We start from the raw sequence: 27117 nt of genomic DNA, 5'->3' as shown, positions 1-27117 counted from the left end.
CCGGTAGGCTTTTGTTTCCCCTTAATAGGGCTATCATCGACTCGTGAGACAATTAAGAAACTGCTTCTCTCAATCTAACCTTAATATTTTGATCAATGGTTTGGTACAATGTGCATAAGAACCCGTGATTTTGGGAAAAAAGTAATAAATAAACATAGATTATTTGGATATTTTTTATTTTTGGGCCTAGCAAAGACTCGTGGGATGAATAAGATGATGAGTTTCTCATTTTATTTTTCTTTGACACGTAGGGAATTCATTTTGGGCCTCCATTTCTTCATTTTACGAGTGTCCATTTTGTTTTCCCTATGCAGGGCTGGCAGCCACCAGTAGGCTTTTGTTTCCCTTTAACAGGACTATCATCGACTCGCGGGACAACTAAGAAGCTGATTCTCTCAACATACACTTAATATTTTGATTAATAGTTAAACCTTCGCATTTACCAAAATTTCTACTTTATTCAATACAATGTGTATAAGAACCTATGATTCTAAGGAAAAAACGTTAAATAAACATAGATTGTTTGGATGTTTTTTTATTTTTGGGCCTAGCAGGGACTCGTGGGATGAATAAGACAATGAATCATCCCACAAGTTTCTGCTAGGCCTAAAAATAAAAAATATCCAAATAATCTATGTTTATTTAATATTTTTTCCTCAGAATCGTGGGTTCTTATACATATTGTATTGAATAAAGTAGAAATTTTGGTAAATGCGAATGTTTAAATATTGACCAAAATATTGAGTGTAGGTTGAGAGAATCAGCTTCTTAGTCGTCACGCGAGTCGATGATAGCCCTGTTAAAAGGAAACAAAATCTTACCCGTGGCTGCTAGCCCCTCATAGGGAAATCAAAATGGACACTCGTAAAATGAAGAAATGAAAACTTACGTGTCAAAGAAAAATAAAATGAGAGACTCATCATCTTATTCATTCCACGAGTCTTTGCTAGTCCCAAAAATAAAAAATATCCAAATAATCTATGTTTATTTATTATTTTTTTCCCAAAATCAAGGGTTCTTATACATATTGTACCAAACAAAGTAGAATTTTTTTGTAAATGCTAAGGTTTTACCATTGATCAAAATATTGAGGTTAGTCTTTTTATTTTTTATTTTTTTTTCTTGTTATAATGTTCTCTAAGCTTGATTATTTGTAATATAATTAATGAATATACGATGTTCAATTTTATATGTTTGTGAAAGGTGTTTGTAATGGATTGTGAATATGTTGCATATGATGTTCAATTTTATATGTTTATGTCAATTGTGTGTATGCTCATGTGTTTAGTCTTGCTATGTGCTCTTAATGTAAGTAATTAAGTTGTTTTTTTTTTTTGAAAATTTAAAGTTTAGGGTTAAATTAGATTTTTTTGACACATTGAAATATAAAGTTTTTCAACAACTCATAAAAAATTAGATCTTTTTTTTTGACGGATTGACATTGTCATTGTGTCTATATTCCTATGGAATCCAATAAAAGTTATTCTCTCTGTCCATATATAAACCATCCTAACATATAAATATAACTATACAATTCCTTCAAATATTATAATGAAAATAAAAAGAGAAAATTACTGTTTGAGTCCCTATGGTTTTAAGGCGGAGACACAATGAGTCCTCGAAAAATTTTTTGAACCGGTTGAGTCCCCGTGGTTTCAGAAACGAACCATTTGAGTCCCCGCCGTTACTTAACTTTTAGGGTAAAACTTTCTTTTTACTGAAATCACAGGGACCCAAATTGTTCGTTTCTGAAACCACAAGGACTCAAATTATTCGTTTCTGAAACCACAATGACTCAAATTGTTCAAAAAAATTTTCAATGACTCATTATGTCTCTACCATAAAACCACAGGGATGCAAAGAGTAACTTTCTCAAATAAAAAATACATTGTTTCCATATAAAATCTCGTATACATTAATTAATCCAAACAACCAATTCCCATCCTGTTTCCTACGGGACAAAGTGACCACATTGATCATACCGAAAGACTCTTAAAACCTCGTGATATATATACAATCTCAGCCAAAGCTATTAACGTCATGAGTCATGACTCATTCCTAGGGGCTAATTACAAGTTACAAATATCCCAACTGTTCCTTCTCTTCCAAACTATTGACACTTATCAAAACTTTTGCAATGAACCTAACAAAAATGGCATCATCTGATTCCACGGGCGACCCGAATATTGGAAGGATCGGAGACATAGGTGATCGTTTTACGTACAAAGAAAATATCAGTCCTAATTACAAAGGGGGGATTTTCCATACTCGTGAAAAAGTTTGGGGTGGATCAAGTTCTGAGGCGGATCAGGGTAAAAGTCATGTAGGTGGATTGCTAATTCCAGCTACCAAGGCCTCTTGTCTAGTCTTGAATTCGAAACTGAGGCTCCCCAAATATAAACATCGCAGTACCAAATTTAAAACTGAAAAAGAGGTTCTAACTGAGGGTAAGCAAGCAAATATCATCATGACTTTAGTACATTTGTACATGTAATTGTTTTTTTAATGGTCAAGCCCAATTGGTTGCCAAGGATTTTAAAAGGCTTATCAACCGCTTACAACTAACTTGCTTTATCCGAGTTTGAATCATCTTATTTCAGAGTGCATGGACACATAAGCTGAAAATCAAACTTGGGACCTCCCGGGCAAGAACCCACAGAAGTTGGTCAACCTAGCTTTCCACCTCCGACCAGTTGTTTGACTGAACATAATTGTCTTGTATATATATTTATCTGTAAATTTAGTTGAGTCATTTTATTAATACGTTCAGTACTTAGTTATTAGAGTAAACTTCTTTTTGATCAAACCCTTGTGATTTATAATAAGCCATTTCGGTTCAAATTTGAAAGTTTTGGACGAATAAACCATTAATGTTTAAATTTGATTAAGGTTTTGGTTCTTGACTAAACTCCAAAATAATTGGAGTTAACCTGACCGGCCAAAACCACTAAAAAAATTTAAACGTCATAGGCAAAAAAACAAAAACAAAAACAAAACAATTTACTCTGATAATCTTTTGATTTCTTTTTTGCTTTTTCTTTACATTTTTTTTTATTATTTAACTCACATACTTAACTAACCAATTAACCGAACATTATATATTTTGAGTTTATTCGTCGTTAGATACCCATCGTCAGTGTGTGAGTTTGGACCGCACATAATAAAAAAAAATAACCGAACGAAATGATAGCTAGAGTTATAACTAATAATCACTATAAGTTATTGCTTAATCTCTAATAGATAGATACAGTATGAACTTTGCGTGCTCATCACCATGATTACCATGTTTTCATGCAGATAATTTCATGGATGATCCAGACACGTACTTTCGTCAGGATGAAGATTATAATCAGGTGATGGGAGTGGATTTGTACCAGACACCTCCTATCACATCATGGCACAATGAGTTACTAAAAATTCAAAGTGCATGGTTAAATGAAACCCGAGTGAAGTCTCCCCTCATGCCGGTGGATAACGAAAATACAAAGAGAGGGAAAGCGATTGTCGAAGAGGGTAGTAGCACTGGGAAAAAGAGGTTTCGTTGCGAAGACGTTGAACTCTACCCAACCACTAATATTAGAGATCGTATTCGCGACATATATCGTCCTCCTTTGAAAGACAAGATTTTTGATTTGATGATTCAAGACGAGATGTTGGAAAATGAATATGCTAATAAGCAGAAGAAATGGCATTCGGAGAAAGAGAGCCTTGTTTACGCTTTTGAGAACTTTCGTAAGCACAATCTGGAATTGAATAACTGGCTTAAGGAGGTCTCCATGGAGCGTAAATGGTTAATCGAAGAGGGTTTTCGTCATGTTGTTAATAATCTCCTTCGTAGTGAGGAATGCCTTGGAGTATTTGGTGAGTTACATTCCAAATTGTTGAAATCTGAGATCCAAGAAGGACTTCTAGCTGGTTATCGCTTTTGCAAGAGAGGCGTGCCAATAGATAGGGCGATACTTTATCGACCACAAGCGGAAGAAGACTTTAAAGCTGCTATACTTGAGCAGCTAGAGTCTATCAACTTTCCGTATCTTGAAGCCATATCCGCCTGTGTGAACCAACCGTTATCTGTTTTGCAATCGCTCGAGCCTCGTGGTTTGAAGAGGGAAAAAGTCGGGCTTGACGTTGCCGCGACTGCAGGCTCCGGAACTGGTTCCACCCTTACCTTTTAGTCATTGACTTTGGAGCGGGGGGCTTCTGTTGTTTCTGCTTTGAGTTGTCATTTAGTTATGTCGAAATAAAATGAATAAGCATGTAGAACAAGGCAAGAACCCGGTGCCTAAAATGGTAATAAAAAAATGAAATAAAACAATTAATTTAATAACATAAATAGTGACATATATTTTAGATTTATACGATATAAATAATTATTACAATCTTAACGTAAATATGCAAACAACAATTCTTTAAATATCTCCTTGTATACAATATTTGTAGTCGTATTTGTGACATTTACCTACTTTTTAAATCATTCTCTCTTTTCACTCGGAACGATACATATAGAGACGGTGATGCGTGAAAATTGGTTCTTTTAAAAACAACCCTACTCTAGATAGAGACGGTCATTGACTCTTGTTTACAGACTACAATCATTGCAAAACATATTGTCGGTAGGTATTGTCTTCGTTGGAAAAGAAACTTTTTGCATATATAAATGTCATGAGGGAATTTCTTAGTAATCATTAAATTGTCTAGTGAATTCATTTATCTAAGGCTGAGGGGTGTGGGGGGCTTTAATGGGGGCTCCAACCAATAATATTATGACGTGTGGCAGAGAGAGAAACTGAATAAGGGGGTTGTTGGAGCCCCCGTTGGAGCCCTGGCCCCTGGTGTGGAGGGGCTTCAGCAGGGGCTCCAGCGAAATTTTTTTTTTTTTTTTTATAAATATATTCAAACAACGACATTTTTTTGTGTTAGTTTTGAGAGGATTTTAGGAGGAAAGGTGTATAATTGTGAAATGAAGTATATTTTATAAAGGTATATATTTATAGTTTAAGAAAATATTTTTTTTTAATTTAATATGAGCTCAACGGCTCTTTTCCGTAAACCTATATAGAAAATATATTTTTTTTTTGTTTTTTTAGGCTCCCAACGGTCCAAAATACTTCAAAAGGTGTGCTCCTCTCTCTCTTCTCCCGCTAACCAGCTCACGCATGCATTGTTTTTCGCGTTAGCACCCCCGTTAGCGCCCCGGTGGTGTGGTGTTACCGCCTGGGGGCGCGAGCGGAGGGGCTCTAGCGCCCCCGTTGAAGCCCCACACCCCTCAGCCTAATAATATGCAAATAGTAATTAAGGGTATGTTTGGTACGGGGTAATGAAATAGATGAGGGAATTGAATGGACGTGGTAATGGAATGGAGAAAGGAATGAAATGGATCATTACCATTCCATTGTCATGTTTGGTTAACATGTAAGAATGGAATAATTAATCACTTTATCATTATTAATATTTTTATTAGTAATAATAATAAAAAATAAATAAATAATATTAATAATAAATGAATATTCATAATAAGTATTTTTAGGACCTCGTGCTGCAACGAGATCGTTAAACTATATATGCGTTGTGAAATGTTCACTCATCTAATTTAAAAATAAAATATGTTGATAATGTAGTAATAGTTATAATATAATAATATACAAAACGGTAATGATAATATAATAACTATATTTAGAAAATAATAATAATAATAATAATAATAATAATATAATTATAATTTTATAATAGTAATAATGATGTTGACTTTTTGACTTTTTCATTCCTTGAAGGAATGAAAAAAAAACACCTACACCCAAAGGAATGAAAATCCTAAAAATGGAAGGAATTTCATTCCATTTGGAATGATCCATTCCATTCATGCATGGTAACCAAACATGTTTTTTTCCATTCCTTTGGAATGGCTTATTACAATCCACCTATCGTTCCTTCATAACAAACACCACCTAAATGTTTCATAATATATTGAATATGCGTGTAACAACACCATGTGTCGATTTTGACTCCTAATTAAGCTAGCTTTTTAACTAGCATTTTCGCCTTCTGTTTTGGAGCTTCAACTTTTTTTCTTTGATTTTCTTTTCTTTAACGCAATCCTTCTCAGTTTATTGCGACACACCTAAAAACTTCGACATTAATTGTGTGATCGGCGGGCAAAGTGGCAAACCATGCTTGTAACACCATAACTTCCAAACTATGAGGACTAATTAAAGGGTCTCGTGTACATACATGAAATTAAAATTAATGACCGGATGTATGTTGTTGTTGCTTATAAACCTAGACATGATTACATGTCATATCCGCTGCTAGTATTTGGCCTTGTAAAATAAACTAAAACCAGCTAGCATTGATCGAATAAACTAAATCATATCACTTTGGTTTTTATCTATTGTCGCTTATTATTATATTTTTAAAAGAGAAACAAATAAAAAAGTGTGCGTGCTGTTGCATCTTGACCTTAAAATAAGAAGCTCGTCAAGCTTTGCCCCTGTCAACAGATTCACAAATTTGTCTAATATGTGAGTGTGACATTTATTATCATGCATCAAAAGGCTGTATTATACGCTAAGTTTATTGTATTTTCAATCTTTGTGTGTTGATGTTGATGTTCTGTTCCTTAGATGTATCTTAATGATATAACCAAGGATGACGTTGCAGTATTTTATTTCAAACTCTAGGATAACATTTTATTGTATAATTCTTTTTATTAATAATAGGTAAATATCAAATAAAATAAATAAACCTAGCATACGATTTATTTTTTCTCACAAAAATAACTAAAATTTTTGCACATTGAAATCCCTCTATATGTAAAGTTTTAACAAAATTAGGAAAGAAAAAAAAAATTTTAACAACTTGGAACCGGTATTTCTGATTGATTTCCTTACATATCCATTTTTTTCCCTAACCTGACTTATATTTCCCCTAGGTAATAATATCGAGAGTTATCGTATTTTCATTTCTTGGTGTGATTATTGTTTGAATATTTATCGATTCGATCCTTGAAAATAATCTAATTAAGGATTTTATTTCAGGAGCTTGGTTAGAAAAAGTTAAAATAGTCCGATTGCACACCCCAATTAATACAATGTATATATAATGAGTCGAAACACTCCCCATCAATTTGCACTTTTTCAAGGTTTAAAAAAAATCCAGACTATAGCATTGGATCAAAACCCGCCGGCTTCGATTTTGGACACATTAAAATCTCTTGTACGTTTACTAAAACAATCAAACCCAACCTGTTTCCTACAAGACATTAAGCACATTGATTCTACCGAAAGACTTTCCAAAACCTTGTAATATCCAAAAGCATTGCTTAAAAATATCCCCACACTTCCTTCTCTTCCAAAATTTTGAAACTTTCAAAATTTTCACCATGAAGAGCCCTCACGTCTCTCCCGAACCGCCGTCGTTCCTCACGGACCGACAATCGAACGTGACTGAAAAGTCATCGTCTCATTCCACTGCCACTGGCTCCTTGAAAACCAGCTGGACCGAAAAAGTTGCAAGTAGCTTGGTGTACAAAAAAAAGTCCTCTACTTTAACCAAAGAAAACCTCGAGGACTTTGACAAGAGGTGGTACAACTCAAGTCCTTATTACAAAGGGTTACTTTTTACTGAAAAAGTCATAAGTACAAGTTCTGAAGCAGAAAGTACAACTCCTATGCATGACTTCCAAAACTTTAGTTCTCCAAGTCCTTACTACAAAGGGTTACTCTTTACCGAAAAAGTTTTGGGTACAAGTTCTGAAGCAGAGAGTACAACTCCCATACCACATGACTTCTCTTCCCCTAGTCCTTACTACAAAGGACTCTTGTATTACCCTGAAAGGGTACCACCCACGAGCCCTGATCACGAGAGTTTGACATCTAAAACAAGTTTTACTGTTAAGATGCCCGAACTAGGGTTCGGGTCGTGTTTCTTGTTTAGATCAAAGGACGAGAAGCCACCGACAATGATTAAGGTTTACTCGACCGAAAGTTCGAATCAGGAGTCCTTGAGGGAGAGAGGATCAGAGACAACATCACCACAGTTGTTCCCACCTTCACATCCATCATTACCACCATCATTGCCACCGCTATCACCACCACCACTGGTGCAACCATCACCACCTAAGGTGGTTGTAACTGAGAAAGATGTTGAACCAAAGGAGGAGAAGAAGTACATTTGGGCAGATAAGTATCGACCAGACACTCTTGGTGCTTTCATATGCAACAAAGACAAAGCTAAGGAACTGCAAAAAACGGTTAGTTTTGAGATCAATGTTTTACAAAATCAATTGTCTAATGTCTATAAAGGATAAGAATAATAATCAAAAGGAAATTGATATAAAATCAAATGCATAAACACTATATGAGGTATTTAGGTATCACCACTTTTTGGTAAGGGTGATCAGCAGGGTTATTGTTTGATTCCCGGCACATGTGTGCGCTCTAAAATATGGGCGCAGCACCAGTGTAAGGGGAATTCGAACTCGGGTAATAGAGACGACAGGTGTTATGGCCATTCTGAAGAGACATCATTGCCACTGCGATATGTCTTTTAGGAAAAATAAACACTATATGAGGTACCTAATTTTGGAAATTACATATAGACTAATAATTTTTGAAGTTAAAACAATAAATAGACGCGTAAACTATGAAAAACAACGATTTACGCGTTTTATGTTAAAAAAATGAAATTTATAGAAGGATGGACAAATTGAGTGATAAAATTGGAGACTTAACTCCGATTTTAACCCAAGTTTAACTATGCTCGTTTGAAGTAAGGGCCTTTTTTGCCTTGCTTCTTGCTGATCCGGATAAGAGTCAGCCAACTAATGTGGATCAACTCCTTGTCAGGAATAGTAATACATACGAAAAGTTTAACTGTTTAGACGTCTTGATTGTGTAGATAAAAGATGATGAATGTCGCCACTTCATATTCGAAGGACAAGCAGGTGTAGGAAAGCGGACAATGATTTGGGCTTTGCTTCGTGATGCATACGGACACGACAAGGTTCAGGTAATAAAGTCTTATGTAAACAATGTAAGACGACAACAAGGTTTTGTACCCACGCATATTAAACTTTACCGCGGGGGGGGGGGGGGGGGGGTGGGGTTGAAAGAAAGCTTGTTTACTTACTTGTGACGTGGTTTGTGCAGGCAAGAGACCAGGGCAAGACATTCAACTTGAAGGTATACTTGTTGTTACTGTTTAATATTCTTTTGCATATATATATGTGAACGTCTAGACTTAAGAAAGCTATGAACATGATTAATGCAAATGCAAAAGCAAAAGAGATGTCTATAGTTTATGACAATTATATATATAGTGGAGGATGTATTAACTTTATCCTAAAATTGACAAATTGTTGTCCTCGAATGTTGCTACATAAATCTGAGGAAATTCCGAATCTGAAAGAATATAGCATATTAATTTATAATAATAATATTAAAAATATTCCCTTCACCTAACTTCGTTTGTTTTTAATTAACAAGTTGTTTTAATGTAAACAAAACTGATTTATCATTTAAACATAAAAATAATTAATCTATTAGCAACCAAACATATCAAGTACAAACAACTACACAAGTCACTATTTATAGGACTCTTTACCTTAATTAATACAAATATTATGAAAACTTAAATATATCCCTCTTATTCTTGATTTGAACAAGGCGTGTGCTAGTGTGTTGCTTTTACTACAGAACGCTACATTAGATCAGTAGTCATAACAACTTACATTACAATTCAGATATTACATATAAACTACATTACTATGTCAACCCTTACAATTAAACTATATTTCACTTCTACATCTTAGAAGTTAATTTCATTATATTTCCACATCCTACAAAAAATTAAAAAATAATAAAAAAGAATGCATTTCCACAAGTGCATGTATTAAGCTAGGCGTGGCCGACACATACGAATAAACTAGTATCACAAGTATGCCTATGGCAGAACACAAGATGGAAACCATCAAGCTTGTATAGTTGTGTTCATAAACAAGTACACGCATATATGAGTTCGTGATTAATTACAACTTTCAGGCTGTCTAGACTACCCTAACTAGATATGCGTGCATATTTCAGGGAGAAGAAGTAAGCAGCATCATAGTCAATGTGAAGGAATCGTCTCAACATGTAGAAGTTAACCTGTCTGATCTAAAAGGATTCGAAAAGCATGTCATAGTTGAGCTTATTAAGGAGGCCAATATGTTAACCACCAAAGCACGATGTGGCATCGATAATTGTCGAGGTATATATATACGTTATTAATCTCCACATTAAATAAGTAACTAATCAAATAAGGCATGTACTTAGCAAGATATTATTTACCTCAAATCAACAAGTGCAGCCATCATTCTCCATGAGGCAGACAAGCTATCAACTGATGCACTTCTTTATATAAGATGGGTTATCGAGCGGTATAGAGGATGTCATAAAGTCTTCTTTTGTTGCCAAGATGCTTCAAAGTTACAACACCTTATGAGCATCTGTAAATTGATCCGATTCCTTCCGCCTTCTAATAAAGAGGTGATCATTTGATACTTTTAAACTGTGTATAGTTCATAAAGGGACCTTATACCCTTAAAAACAAGTTTTCTAGTGGCTTTTAATTCAGTTAACTTAAATTTTTTTATAATAATACATCACTCAATCCATTGTTAGTTGTTTTCAGATTGTTGAAGTCCTGGAACTCATAGCAAGGAAGGAGAAAATAGAATTGCCAAGGCAATTAGCCGAAAGAATCGCTGTCAATTCCAAGAATAATCTGCGGCAAGCTATTCGCTCCTTCGAAGCTAGCTGGCATCATAAGTTCTGTCCCATTCTGGTTATACAAAGATATACACAAATGTATAAGTATATGTATATGTATATGTATATGTATATGTATATAGCCTTACACATACATATGCATGTAACAAGAGCAATTTTGGCATTCATGACAATCAAATTTCTTAACTTCTTTCCGTGTTTTTTGATGATCTATCTGCAGCCCAATTCTGGAAGGAGATCAGATCATCTTGAGCGGTTGGGAAGAAGATATTGCGGATATTGCCAAAAGTATAATAGAAAAGCAGAGCCCCAAGCAGTAAGGAATCAAATTACAAAAGTTTAACTAAACTACATGTAGATGTAACACTAAGTGACAATTAGACAAAAATTAGACAATCTTGATCTTATTGCCATTTCAGATAAGTAGTTTTGCATTTAACCATATACACAAACTTTAGTCTAACAATTTTGAATCAATTATCTTGACAGGTTATATCATATACGCCAAAAGCTTCAGAATCTCATAGACCACAGTGTACCACCTGAGTTTATATTTGAAGTAAGAATGATTAAAAATGTATCACATACAAGATTCTTCATTATGTAAAAATTCTCTAATATTTTTACTTGCAGACTCTAGAGATTGAACTGAAGAAGAACGTTGGCGAGCCAATGCATAAGCAGATTGAAAAGATGTATAAGGAATATACGGTAAGAACTAGGTGTCGTATTACTAAATGCGATTGGAATGGAACGTGACATGCATGACTGTTTTCGTGTTCTATAATTCAGGGCAAGGGCTCTGAAAGATTTTCCAATGATGAAAGGAAAAGGCTTATCCAACAATTCATGAATATTGAAGGTAAATCAACAAGATCACTATCTATCTTTCAACATTTTTAATAGATTTTTGTACACTAGGATTAAACCTACAATGTATTGTTACTGTTAATGTCAAATATTACTACATTCTATTAACAGACTACTACAATTTTTTTTCTTCTATATATTTTTAACTGAGCCTACATTTTAAATTAATATATTTGATAACTAGTTTTAATAAACTACTTAAGTTAACTGGTAATATAAATACATATAGATTAATAAATTTCTAAATAGTTTCTTTGTGTTATAAATATTAAGCATTTCTTAACTGATTTACTTAATAATTTCAAACTAAATAACAACTCTATCAATAGGTTTAGTGGAAGTTATATAGTTCAAATTTATAAATAAAAATAAAAAGTCATATAAGCAAACTATAACATTTTATTAAAATTTTAACTTTTTGGTCTTTTGCATGTGTATAACATATGACTATTTGTGTTTTTCCAGAATTCATAGCGAAATTTATGAGCTGCTACAAAAATCATCTGGCTAAGCAGGCACTGGATCTAGCCGAAACCACAATAATCAAGTAGCATACAACTTGCATGTTGTGCCGCAGTGAAAACTGCAACTGAATCACAGAATAAATGATAACCGAGAATGTCACAGGTGAGTGTTTTCTTTTTGAGCAAAAACCTTGCATAGTTGCATGTTGCTGCTTGCCTCACAAGAAAAGGCTTCCATGAGTTTCATTTTCCTTTTCATATATAAGTCAATCAAAAAAGTGTCTTCTTTTGATGTGAAACTTATAATAAATCAAGTACTTGACGACTTTACAATAATGATTGGACCAAAGCCTTGTGATGTTAATGTTAATAAAGTGAATGTTGGCAAAAACTTCTTTATCTAACAGTTTGCAACACATAGTTACTTTCGACATTCGTTCGCAAAATGTCCTAACTCGTTGCATTTGTAACACCTTTTGACCTTTACTAGACCCCGACCTCTACTTCTGCCATGTCCAAAGTCATCTCGATTTAAACTTCCACCGCTCAATGTTCACGCATGCACCTTTTCTCTTAGCAAACATCAATCTACTATGAGTATCCTCTTCATTGTTGCATCCTTTGGGCTTTGGCACGTTCTTCATAGGCTTTCAACCTTCTAACACCTCATCAAACGACATCAGTTCCAACTCAAAACATTCTTCTTTGGAGGCACGATTTGATGGAACGACTGGGGCACTAAATCGAGCAACCTAGCTTCTCACAAGTACCTTCAATCCAAAGCTACTTGCCTTTGAAGCTAGCCCACTTTGTTTGCTTGAAAACTCATTAACCAAGCCACCCTCCTTGTGTAACTACTAGAAAACTGATATTTAAGACCACATTTTCAGTCACAAATCTGTCGCAAATGCTCTTTTGCGACTGATTTTCCAAAACCGGTTGGCTTATTTTGGTCGGTAATTATTTTGTGACAAAAAATGTTGTTGTGCACGATTTTACGACTAGAGTTTGTTTTTTCCGACTGAGAATGCGACCACATTTTTTTGCGACCAATTTTGCGAGTGAACTGTTAGCGACAGAAAGTGAACTCTTTTGCAACTGAACTGTTTAGCGACAGAAGTTGCGACTAGAACTATTTACAACCGATTTTGCGACAGAATTCTTTTCGACTGATTTAGCCTAGTATAAAATAAGTAACAATCTAAAATAAAAAGTACTAACTGATAAGCATTTTACGTCTACACAGAGCTACAGATTCGTTTCTATACTAAGATATAATTAAGCTAGTATGTTACGTGAAAGGCACATTGTTTGTATAGTTTAGGCGCTTGTATATGTTTAAGGTGAGTTTGGTTCTTCTCTGGAGAACCTACCATGCAACATAAAAAATTGAAGGTCAATATAATTGTGGTCCAATGGAAAGGTTTCTTAAGGATTTTAATAAAATTAGGTTTACGCCCGTCGTGTTTTGACGGTGCATTACCATGCATTCAGTTGGTATAAGACTATGAGTTAAATTCTTTTTAGCACTGACACTAAATTAAAAAAAACTAATTTGTTAACGCATAAAACAGTAGCGACACTTATATAGTTATAATTAAAAAAAATAGCATATTAAAAAAAAAAGCAAATGCAATTATGATCAAAGTGACACGAATTAGATTGGTATTAGTTAGCTAGCTTCGTTACTATCCTGGCATTAAAGAATGCAATCCATAAATGGTGCTCTCTTTATAGTACATTAAATGAAATGATAAATGAAACGTTACAATGATAATTAGGAATTACAAAACGATATTTCAAAAACTTAACCGCACAAAATACAATCGATTCGCCGCATCGGTCACCATCTGTCTTTCTATCACAAAGAAAAGAGAAGGTCGAATATATAATATAGTTCCTTTATTCCACATCCAACTTCTCCGTGTAAAATTTAGTCAACTTTATTCGATTCTCATACTTTCATCTTGTTCTTATGTTACTTCCACAAAATCCATAGCCACCTGAAAACTTGTGACATCATGATTATTAATCTGTGGACTTTATTCAATTCTAATCTTTTGTCCTGCATGTCACATGACATGATTATTAAAATCAAATAAATATAAACTAAACATTAACTGGGATATATGGTGAACATGATTATATTCACATGTCAGTCTATCTAGATTAGCCGATGCCTCACCTAATTAGCCGGGTATCTCCATCCAAAACCGAGACCGAGGGATTAGCCAATGCCTCACCTAATTAGCCGGGTGACCGAGATTAGCCGATGCCTCGCCTAATTAACTAATCAGGCATCATATTCTATGCCCATCATCAAGAATCACATGTGACTTTTAAGGTTTGGTTTATATACATGCACATCTTCTGATTGTTCTCTATTGCATATATACTTGCACTGGATGCCTCTCATCTAACTGAACTTTGTGTCAATCTTGTATTAAGTCACATGCATAATTATATATCTTTTAAAAAAAATCTAATATATCTAACTATACTATTAAAGCAAAACAAGTTGTATACATATCACTTAACTAAGCAATCCACATAGGATGCCAAATAGATGTCATATCACCATTTCCTATTATATCATGACAAAAGACTTTATAAAATTTTGAAAAATAAATAACTATGTGATACGGGTTTCAAACCCAAGACTTTCTGTTTCAAACAAAATGTGCTTACCAACCCTACTAAAGTGGTAATTATATTATAATTTTTGACTTAACATATATAAATGTAATTTCTCTTCAAATATAAAACCAAAATTATACTTAATTATTAGCATTTCCATAATTCACAATATCACATTGTCTTCCAATATCTTTTTAACACAACCATTTAGGATTGTTCATCATTTCTCTTTTCATTTTAAAATACAATATATTTTTATTTATTTTCTTTTACAACCAAACTTAGTTTTTATAAATTTAGTTTTTAAACATGTGACAACATTTTGTCATAAATATCATATTTATACACACAATATTTAATATAACAATATAGGTATGAATATTTTATTTTGAAAACAAATTTAACACCAACGTTTTATTTTCAACTTAAACTTAGTGCATAATATATAAAAACTTATTAAAAAGTAATAAATAAAAATTAATATATGAAATAATTGAATATAAATATTACATATAAAAGTTTTTTTTACTTTTATTATATTTTCACCCGTGTGGAATACGGGCTCTAACCTAGTATGAATATTAAAGAAAGAAATTAGTAAAGAATCTAAATAAAGCCATAACGTAATATTGAATTTTGTAATAAATATAAAAAACTAGTTGATTTTTTTAACTAATGAAACTAATAAAAATAACAAGTGGTGATGGAAGAATGTTTTTTTCTTCTCTTCTATTCCTTTTTACATGGGCTTGCAACTGAACTTGGGCTTGCATTTGGGGATGGGTCGCTGCTCTGCTCATACAGTCATACTAAATCTTGCTCGTTTAATTTCCATGCTCGAGGTTACTTACTAAATAAGTATATGCACCTTATGACATTTATTCATTTTTATTTTGTTGTTTTAAATCTTAAATTTATCTTCACAAGTTCATTTATATAAAGTTGACTTTATTTTCTCATGCCACTAGATCTACCGTTACCCAATTTTTTCTTACGGAATTAAATGAACGTCCTTTAATCTAATAACGTACCTTAGGCGGATCTCGGTTTCGAGTTTTGATCTTTAAAGTTACTAGACTTTGATCTCTCCCTTGTTACTTCCTAGTAGTAGTATATAATTATTTTATTATAAGTAAATACACTTATCAATAATTCAATATGTATATATAAATTGGCATGTTTTTACTCGAACTTAACTGATACCTGCCTAAAATGGCTTGTTTTGAGCTGAACCAAATCAATGCCTTTTCAAAATGGTTAGTTTTGACCCGAAATAAACCAATAATTTTTTAGCAATTTCTTATAACAATCTATAACTCTCGCATGCCATTATGGGATACTGTGCATGTAATATTTAATACTAAGTGCCAACGAAGTATTGAAGATTGATGACAATATATTAAAGGACGATGCCTTATAATAATAAAAATATATTATCGAAGATTGAAGGCAATGTAAACGTGTTTTAGAATTCACGTACTTTTCAAGTGACACGTGCATAAGTTTTTATTGGACGTTTTGACATAAATTTGTCCGACTCGGTTTGAGTAAAATTTATATCGGCACGTAGATAAAATAAGCTTTTCTTAACAGGTTATTCGAAATTTTTTAAAATCGTATATTTTAAAAGTTATAAGAGAAAAACTAAATATAAGTAAAACTAATAATTATAATAATAAATATTAAAAAGTCACAACTTCAAAGTTTGGAATATGCATTGAACGACCAAATTAAGTTCAAAATTGTCTCAAAATATGGAAATATGTCTTTGACGATTAAATTGAGTTCAAATTTGTCTTTAACGTGGCCTTTTTAAGCTAGCTGGCATGTTGTTATTGGTTTCTGAAAATTTCCAGCTAAAATGGATTTAACTTAAAAAGTGTCTTCACCAATGGTCTTTAGATGATCATATATGAAATTATTAAATTAAATAGATCATTAGTGATTTCTCTCTCTTAAAATATATCATTTTGAGAATTTTCTCAAATATAAAAGGAGTAGAAAAAAGTAGGGGTGTTCATGATCCGGTTTTGACGGTTTTTTTAGGTCAAACTGTAACCAAACCGTTAGTAATGGTTTTTAGTTATTGAAACCAAAACCGAATCGTTGAAAAGAAAAACCGAACCGTTACTAACGGTTTGGTTCCAATTTGGTTTCACGGTTTAGGCTTATTGGGCGACCGTATTTGTAACTTGAACCCTCTTTATATTTGCATGCCGACTTGTACTCGCAGGTGCTCGTAATTAAATTATATTGAAACAATAAGCAAATTGTATTGCTTTTTTTATGAAATTGACATTTAAGAGATTGAAATTACAAAACACAAGCATGAAGAATATGAAGAAACTTACAGCAGAATCTGGTTCTCCATAAATTATTTGATCGTAGTCTAAATTAATATAGGGTCTAAATACATAATAGAATAAAAATAGACTTATGTTATTAACTTACTACCATTTAATGATACTTAGTTATACATATATAAAATATAGTAGAATGTAAATACCAAATTATAAATCAAACTATATGCCCATTACATTTCAATAAACAAGCAAATTGTGGCTAACCTAAGTCAAAATATAAATAGTCAAATGTGTATGAAGTATTTTTAATATTTAATTCTTACGGTCCGGTCCGGTTTTTACGGTTTTGATAGCTTTCAAACACATTTTTACGGTCGTTACAGTGTTTCGCATGAGTTGCTACAGTACCGAGTTGCTACAGTACTCGATGCGAAGCGATTGCTACAGTACCCGTGCGAAGCGAAGCGGTTGCTACAGTACCCCCGTGCGAAGCGAAACGATTTGCTACAGTACCCCCGTACGAAAGCGATTGCTATAGTACCTCGGCGATGAAATTGCTACAGTACCCCCCGCGCGAGTGCTACAGTACCCGATGCGAAATTTTTTTTTTTTTTAAGAATATAGCACCCAAACTTCCAAAAAGTCAAAAAGACTTTAGTATAAAAATCAATAAGTCGGCCTAGATCTGAGTTTTAAGCCGAATCTGAGCTTAGACATAAAAACTTAAAATACTAAAAACTTGGATTTAGTGATTCTCGTGTATTTCCAAGGTGTAAGGGACTCTAAAAGAGATGAGTAACACGAAATCAACCTCAAATCCAACAAAAACTAAGATCAAAACCCGAAAAGTTTGACCCGAAAACCACAAAAAGTCGAACCGAAGGCTCTAATACCACTTGTAGGTCCTCTAAATGGATCTCAAGACTTGACTCGGATCAATCCGTGTTGTTGGTTAGCGGAAATCACCAACGACACTCGGATCTCGGATCTTAGTTTGTTTGGTTTATTTGCTTGAAAGAGAGAAAAGGAGAGAAGTGGATGAGAGAAAGAAACTTCTTTATTTCCAAGAGTTGTGAAAAGGGGTTGGAGTTGGTTGGATAAATGGGTTAAGTGGCCCTTTTATAGGGTCCCCATTTATCCAAAACTTACAAAATAAACGTACAAACTAAACGTACCGAGTACGTACTACACCGACTAAAAGCAAACTAAAACGACATATACAATCCTAAAAACAATATAGAATATTGGCTCTAAATTATGTTAAATCAAATTACCAATCAACCAATCAGGGTTATATAGCGGATGAAAATTAAAGCAAATTTTGACAGCCATGAAAGATTGTTGTGTACCAACTACCAAGCATGCTGCATGTCCAGCTAGTATTACGAAAATTCAGATAGTCAAATAATAATTTTTGCTAGTTATACTATTCTAAATAACATGTAGTTAATTAATAAAAATATTTATTAAAGAGCGTTAAAGATTTATTTTAAAAAGGTGAAATTAGGAAAAATTGTTAAACACAAGAAGGCGTCTGTCGAGAATCAACACATCTTCATTTCTTTTACTTTCAATACATTTGGGTCTCTTGCACCCGATGCTGCTACGTTTCGAAAAAGAGTTCAGCTGGTCGTGCACAATAACTAATCGACGCCGAAGAATAATAACTTTGTTTTCAATATGATTAGTTTTGTCATTCAAAAGAGGATGGCAGTGCAGCGCGTTGCTCGCTTACTTGCTTCTCTATTGTAATTGGATAATTTTATCACATAATTTTTAGAACGGGTTTTGTTTTAGACCATAGTTAGAAAGAGATGATGTACACATTATTAATAATCTATGTAGTCGATGTTGCCGATATATCAGTGATATATCGATTATCGGTCCCTTGGCGAAATATCGGTACCGATAATATCAACGATATTGACCGATAACAGACTGATATTTCACCAATATATCACTGATATTCTTGATATTAGTGTTATAAGTCTTAATTATCAAATTGTTAGTGTTTTGCAATTTTTAAAATGTTAATTTGTTAATGATATGAGATTATACTGAATTATAAGTGTTAAAATGTTATTATATATATGAATTTTACATGATATTAAAATTACTGATATCCTAGCGATATCTCATATATCGGTACTTGACCGATATCCGATATTTTTCCGCATTAACTGCTTAGTTAATAATAAAATTTTAGAGGGAAAATTACACCCACCCTATTTTTCAGTTACACCCTAATCTACCATATTAATTATGTTTGACTAAAACAAACCAATAAACTAGCTTTGATGTCATTTAATCACCCTTAATTAAAAATTAAATAAGTGGTCGATTAAACACTAAATGCGTTCCAACATTAATAAATTCGTTTCCTTTTTTTACTATTATATTTAATTTATTGTTATTAAATAACACAAAGTAATAATATATTCTTAAATACCTAAAAAATTATTCGACATAACCTTTTAAATGATTTCAGCAAAAACTGTTTTTAGAAAAAAAAAATAATTACGACGTGTGGCTAGCATGATTATAGGTTCGAATGCTTTGGAATAAATTGAGTATCATATTCTGTTATTATCCAATACTTTTCTTTTATTGTTTTGTAAATTAAAAATATATAGTTTCTTTAACAAAGAGGGCTTAATTAACAATCACAAATTTAGTGGTGTATATCGTTGATTTACATGTTAAACAAAGGCCAAGAGGTCGTCCAATTATTTTAAATATGTTCCTTAGTGTTGTTTTTATAATAATTATTTTAAATATGTTCTTTTGTGTTGTTTTTTTCTTTATTCCTTTTTAGCAAATATGTGTTTTTAATATTTCTGTAAAAACTAAATATTATTATTTTAATTATCAATTTGTTTAATTTAACAAATTAGGCTATAGTTACAAAATTAAAAAATAAAAAGAAAAATAATATTTACTAATAAATTTGTGTTTATTAATCTTTTAGAAAATATTTAGGTGCTGTTTGTTTTTTAAGAGGTAAAACGTCTGCAGTCTGCGGACCACATCTGCAGACATCTGTAGCAAAAGAGGTGGACCAAACCTCTGCAGTCTGTAAGAAGAAGACTGTTTGTTTTTCAACATCTGCAGACTGCTAATACATTTAATGTATAACTTATACCAAAAACACAAATTATCCAACAACAATTAATACATAAATCCAAATTTTATACCAAAAAATACAAATTATCCATAATTAAAAATACTCACATTATCAAAATACATAATCCAAGATTAACATGTATGAGAATCATTAGGTCTTACAACAATCTATAAATTCCAGCATTATTCTCATAATCAAATCGTCAAGTTCCATCAGTGTAGCCACTGTCAAGTCTTGCCAAATCTAAATAAACAACCCAATAAATAAATACAAGTTATAATAACCCAAACAAACCAAAATAACCCGAACTAACGCAAACAAAAACCAAACAACATGACGCAAACTAACCCAAACACGACCCAAGCTAACCCAACCCCTAACCCAAACATTTATTCTTACTTTTGAACACCAAAAAAAAACTAATCATCTTTTTATTAGTTCATGTAAGCCCGAAACCGTATGACCCGAACACTTTTTTTTAATTATATTTGAACGCAGAAACCGAACAACTTGAACGCTTTTTTTTTCATTATAACTAAATCCAAAAACCATACACCCGGACCAAAACCCGAACAACAAACCCAACTTGATAGTTCAAACATATAATGTACTAAACAGAGCATATAAATATATAAACTACTCACAAGGTCGGGTGATTTTAAAACATATTGACACCGTGTTGCCCTCATTCGTACGTAATCATAACTGCACGCTTTCTTAATCACCGGTAGAACTTAATCTAACTGGTATATACAGAATTAGCCACACCAAAACGAAATCTGAATCAAGAAAACAAAAAACCATCAACAATTTAATTTAAAAAAACGAAACTGGAAAGAGATGGAAACATATGGAATTAAAAGATTAAAACTTTACAAAATCTAACATAATCTAACAAATTTAATAAAAAACTAACAATAACATAATCTAAATAAAAGGAAGAAACACAACCTAGAAAGAAACCAAGCATCCAAAGCCAATTGTTAGATTGCAATAATCAATTCACAGATTCACTAATCAGACTGTCTGTTCATATGTTTATTATTATTATTATTATTATTATTATTATTATTATTATGTGAAAGAGATACAAATTGGAATCCAAAAAATAGTCGGCGACGGAGAAAACTTATTAACTCAAAGTTAACAAAAAACTAACAATGACATAATCTAACAAAGTTAAAACAAAAGGTAATTAGATAACCTGTTGGAGAGAGAGAGAGACGGCGACAGATCTGTGTTGGAGAGAGAGAGAGGCAGCGGAACTTTGGATAGAGAGAGAGAGGCGGACTGCGACGGATCTTTGGAGATAGCCGGCGGCGGTGAAGGAGGAAGGCCGGCGGCGACGGCGATGGTGGAGTCAGCTAGGGTTGGGGTAGAGAAGGAGGAGGGTGGAGGTCTGCTAGTGTTGTTGATAATGAAAATAAGAAGAGGTGAGAAGTGACTATGGCAACACTTCTAGAAGAAGAGGGCGCGCAGACGTTTTTAAATGAAATGTCTTTTAAAAATCAAACACGCTGCAGAGCTTAACGTCTGAGCGTGGTCTGCGTGACGCAGACAAAAGAGGTGAAGAAGTGATTTTAGGAAAAAACAAACACCACCTTAGAAGATAGTTATGCTATGGTGAAAAAAGCAACATCCTTTTGTAAATAGGGCCCTAGTAGACTAGTAGGTTAATTAAATAATCCTTGTCTTTGATTCTATTTTTTTGAAATCTTTTTAACTAATAGCTAAGACTTAATACAAAACATCAATCTTAGCTCTTCATACTCAAACTCAAACTCAAAACAACCATACAAATATTGATAAAAGAAAGATCCACTGCTACTAACCTAAGACTTAATCTCCTAAACTCTCTTCATAATAAACAAACAAATAAATTAAAACTTATTGAACGGCTAACATGAAGACTCCTACCCAAGCAATGCAAATCGCGCTGAGGAAACTCGCGTACCACACCCTTCTCCTCCATTTGTTGGAGTGCTGTGCGATCAGGCCGTCCCAGACCCAAAAACCCACCGACAGTAACAAAAGCGGTATGGTGATCATAGAAATCATCTTCACTAGAGCACCGTTGTATGTATTTGCAATTCTGAGCGCTAGCCAGTAGAATGCGAGGAATAGATAAAAATAGCGGCAGCGATCCGTTCTATATAATTAAAAAATTCAAGGAGTGGGTGGATTAGTTTAGAAATTAATATTAAGAAAATAAAAAAATAAAAAAAAAACCGTAGGTGCATACGTACGTATCAATGTTGGGTTCGTCTTGTACACGGGTGTTGTGGTGGCGAAGATGGTTGGCAAATCCTAGTTCTGCCTGGTTTAGAAGATTTAGACTTGGCATTTTGTGAAGTAAATGGTGATTCGTGAGGGAGTGAAACAACAATGCAAGTATACACAACAGAGAACAATCGCGGTGCCTTTATATAAACCTTAAAGTGACATTTGATTCTTGATGAATGATAATGAGCATCAGAGCATGGAATATGATGCTCGACCAGACTCCGTAGTTGTTTCCTATATATATAATTAATGAATGAGTAATTGTGCGTAGTAGTTTAGAAATTATAAATTAATTAACCTTGCATTTAACAAATTCAACAGCAAAACCGTAGCTAGGTGCATATATACCTGTGTTTCTCTGTTTGGTTTGCCAACCGGACGAAGGGGTCTTCTTCTGTGAGGCGTGCCATGGCGTTGCGTCCCGATGCTCTTGACATTTCGGTGGAACGGAGTAGCGATTGATTAATTAGTTAATTCTTGTGAGGTGATTTGGTATATGAATTAATCAATGGCCTCATGCGGTTGGTTTATATAGGCAACGTCAGGCACATGCTTTCTGTGTTGTAAGTGAGTGAGTGGTGAGGAGATCGAAGAAAGCAGATGGGGAATCGAATAAAGTAGAAAGAGAGAAAGAAAGACGAGAATATAATATGTATATGCTCACTCACTCACTCACATGCCTGCATGAAAGAAAGAAAGATATAAAGAAAGCTAGGCATGCATGCATGCATGCTTTGGAATGAATGCTTGCTGTTGGTACTGCATGTGATCAACTGGTAGCTAGCATATATAATGAAGTACTGAAAAAAAGATAAGAAAAGAAAGGAACAATATTGGCCGGCGTTTGAGGATTGGAGGATTTGGACCTGGACCGACTGGTGCGATGGACTGGTTACTTTATGGGTGTTTGAGATTGCTTGTTTTCATCAACTTATTAACTTTTTGAAAAGTAATAAGGTGTTTGAGATTGCTTATATTGTGAGATGAAAAGTTTCATAAATTATACTTTTTTAACTTATTAACTTAATAAAAAGTTATAAGAAGGTAAAATAAGAAATCCTAAACATCCCCTTAAACTTTTAACTCAGTGAAGGTTCTTTTTGTGATTTTATAAGTCCATTAAAAGTCTTATTCCAAAGCAATCAAACACAGTGACACGTACCCACTTTTCCAAAGCAATCAAAAGTCCGTAATTTAAGCAATCAAAACATAAATTTCTTTTCTTTAGCCAATTTAATTATATTCATTTCATAATAATAATAATAAAAAAGAAGGTTTCTGTTTGATATGATTTATTATTTTTAAGTCTACTTTTCTTTAGTTGACTTTCTTATGTGTTTATGACTGATTGTTAAAAATTGTTATTGTACCATAGTGAATTTAATATATGTACTCATTTGTATATGTTATCCTAGTAAACAACTAAACAAGGAAACACGTGATATCACTCTAGGGCTTTAGTAAAATTGGTTTATCCCATCGGCCAATGTTAATTGTAAATATATGATTATTGATTTAAAGAGTCACATAATGGAATGAATCCTCGGTAAACTTGGAGAATCATCTTCTAAAACTCCTTAATGTGTCGCCCCTATCCGACACGACACAGTTTGAACCGGATCTGAAAAAAGTTATCATGTAGCAATAGCCAAACGACCTCTAACTTTCCGCCCCAAAAAAAGAAAGCCGAAAAAAGTATTCAACAACGTATTTATAAGGAGTTTAAATAAATTTAGGTGATGAGTACAAAAGGAGCAGTTGATTACAACCAAAGGAGGTGATGGGTAAACTTAGGTCTTTCATTTTGTTGAATACTTTTTCGGCTTTCTTTGTGTCCTTGTTGAGTTTATTTAGAAGCTTTTTCTAGAAACGGATCCAAGGTTATCATCTTCTAAATTTAGGTCTTTCATTTTGTTGAATTTATTTAGAAGCTTGCTTGCTGTTGCTATACATTGCTCATTTAACAAGCTTTTTATTTTTTCAAATTGTTTTTATCTATTTTCATAGTGTATATAAATATTAATATATTACAATATATCACAATCTTATTACTGTCTAATTATTTTTTATAAACTATTTTCTTAATTCGATTAGGTCTAAACCATTCAAACTCTTCGATCCATGGCGTGTTTTAAAGTTGGCTATATAGCATATATAAGAGATAGATGCCATAGTCGTGAATAATCGAGTAACAGATGCAATATTCCGTTAGCTAAATTAGAGGACGTATACTTCATAATTCAATCACAATTACCATTTCTTCTCTCTTTCTATATATAGAACGAGTTATCGAGTCGAGCCATCGATCCTAGCCACGGGCCAAGCCACCCCAGGCTCAAGCTCGACTCAATTATAAAACGAGCTGGCTTGGCTTGGCTCGGCTCGATTTTAAATCAATTTTTTTTTCGAGCGAGCCGCGGGCTTTTTGAACACACCTAGCTAACACCAGTTTACATGCATTGAACTTAGGAAATGTTTAATTATCATTTATTATGCAGTGATTTTAGTTGGTCTTTGTGCAATGAGTGGCTGGTTGTTTGTGATGTTTGTAGCTTTGTTGACAATGATTGCTTTACCAATTATCATTGTACGTCCAAATGCCTAATCCCATCAAAGTATACTACCTTACTTTTGTTCATTTCAATCCATTCATATGCATGACCATACACACCAGATTACAAGAAGCTAGCTTTAACTTTAACCCATAAAGTCAGCCTTGCCTTAATGAATGTACTGGATCGATCACTTTGTTATGTAACCAACAAAATTCAAATTTGAATTGTAGCTGCTTATCCTCGCTTACCCGAACCATTCGTATTTTCATAGCTTTTATACATCCATCTTATGTATTTATACATTCATTTGAATTTTGAGTTAAACAACCAAAGTAGATAGAAAGTAAGTTATATTACATCATGACCTTGATGCTTCCAACTTATCATAATTTTAAGAAATAAGCCTAACTACTAAGTAAGTACCCATCTATATCAATATAGAATGAAAGAATACCCACCAATACTATAGAATGAATATATGCGGGCTAAAGTCACATTCTGATTGACAAAGGCCTTTGTCATAGACTTACGAGCATAATTCATATAGTGAAACTTGCGCTCATGGTTATATCATGGTTGAAAGTATCATGTTGATCAATCAACACATTAACATAATTACGTCAGCAATTACATTGTTAGGTTTCAGTGGTAATCAGTCAAAAATTTATTATTAAACCCAGTTCAATAATATATCGAATAATTCATTAATCCAATTAATCAATATATACGAAGCGGAATAAAACGAGTAATCAGCATCGAAACTAAACCCGACAGGATCCGGTTACAAAACCATACAAGCACGGTAATATAAACAATCCATTAAATATAATTATTATAAATCAATTATATTTAAGTTTACCTCGGTTAATAAATAACCCGGTCGAGACACCGAGAGTTAACGAGCAACGCTAGGTGACAAACGAGACCCGACGGTGGCGGTGCACTATCGGCAGCGGCAGCGGCGGTGACGGAACACGGCGGTGGCTGTGGCGGGTGAACAGGAACCGTGGCAGCAGTGACAGCGGTGCTGTGTTGTTCACGGATAGCAGCGGCAGCGGAGTAGTGGCAGCGGCCATGAGGGAACAGCAGCAGCATCGGTGGTTAGTGTTATAATGACCAGTGACGGCGGCAACATATGGGTCAACAGCGGAGGCAGGTAGGGAGCCAGCGGCGGCGGTGGTGGTGGTGGTGTGTAAGCTTGGAAGAGATAATAGGTTGTGGTGGCTAGCAATGGCGGATCCAGGAATTTTTTTTCCAGGGGGTGCACTATTTTTAGAAGTTTCAATTTCATAGAGTCGGATATAAAAAAAATTTGGATCAGTTCGACAGTTCGGTTTTATATTTACTAACAAAATCATAGCTTCAAGCCTTCAATAATCAGATTAATTTAAACAATCAAATTCGTGGCATCTATACTATAATCTACTTTTGCTAAAAATTCATTATATATTTGTAATCATCCAAGTAGATATAAAATGTAAATTAATTGAAATAAACATATTTGATATTTTGTTATTTCAAATTAGGGTTGTTTATGGTCCGGTTTTTGACGGTTTTTAAGTCAAACCATTAGTAATGATTTTTTATTATAGAAAACAGAAACCGAAACCGAAAACGAAACGTTGAAATTTAAAACCAGACCATTACCAACGGTTTGGGTTTTATTTCACATTTGTATAAAATATCATATAAAAAAGCTACCTAAAGACAAATTGTACAAACATACAAAAACAAGATGTCCAAAATAATCTATGCATTTAAGGATTAATAAAAAAAAACTAAACAAACATCCGAATTCTAGATTCGAACCCCAGACATTCACCTTTACAACCAGGGCCTTAACCGCTCCACCACTTTTCTAGTTTGGTTAAGTGGTGTATTTCAGTTTTATAAAGGGGTGCACTCCGGATTTTATATATAGCATTACACTATTATTACGAAACTCGGGGGGGGGGGGGGGGGGTTCCCGTGCACCCCCTAACTCCAAGGTAGATCCGCCCATGGTGGCTAGGGTTAGGATTAATGATAGGTTAATCGGTTTATAAATAAACTATTTAAGCTAATGTGACCCACCAAGCCCATCTATTGTTTCCAAAAGCCAGTTCCATAATATCT

The 27117-nt window shown here is 33.6% G+C and overlaps 1 protein-coding gene across 1 annotated transcript; it reads left to right on the top strand.

The window, feature by feature from the left end:
- Positions 1-7845: 7845 nt before the first annotated feature.
- Positions 7846-11388, top strand: LOC143612127 (replication factor C subunit 3-like). Its single transcript, XM_077086184.1, has 8 exons — positions 7846-8248; positions 8896-9006; positions 9147-9179; positions 10080-10245; positions 10345-10523; positions 10669-10805; positions 10987-11082; positions 11256-11388. The coding sequence occupies exons 1-8, from the start codon at positions 7895-7897 to the stop codon at positions 11371-11373; spliced, it is 1194 nt and encodes a 397-aa protein (XP_076942299.1). The 5' UTR covers positions 7846-7894; the 3' UTR covers positions 11374-11388.
- The last annotated feature ends 15729 nt before the right edge of the window (positions 11389-27117 follow it).

This window comes from Bidens hawaiensis, unplaced genomic scaffold (genome assembly GCF_021521415.1).
Source record: "Bidens hawaiensis isolate Kalapana, Puna unplaced genomic scaffold, B.hawaiensis_p1.1 tig00002236_1, whole genome shotgun sequence".
Lineage (NCBI taxonomy): Eukaryota > Viridiplantae > Streptophyta > Magnoliopsida > Asterales > Asteraceae > Bidens > Bidens hawaiensis.
The sequence above is the reverse complement of the archived record's forward strand: the minus strand, read 5'-3'. Positions and strand labels throughout refer to the sequence as shown.

Bases quoted from the DNA above. Each gene is read 5' to 3' on its own strand.
- LOC143612127 (XM_077086184.1), top strand. From the start codon at position 7,895: ATGCCCGAACTAGGGTTCGGGTCGTGTTTCTTGTTTAGATCAAAGGAC. The intron at 9,007-9,146 runs GTAATAAAGTCT...TGGTTTGTGCAG, and splicing joins ACGGACACGACAAGGTTCAG to GCAAGAGACCAGGGCAAGAC. The intron at 11,083-11,255 runs GTAAGGAATCAA...TTATCTTGACAG, and splicing joins GAAAAGCAGAGCCCCAAGCA to GTTATATCATATACGCCAAA.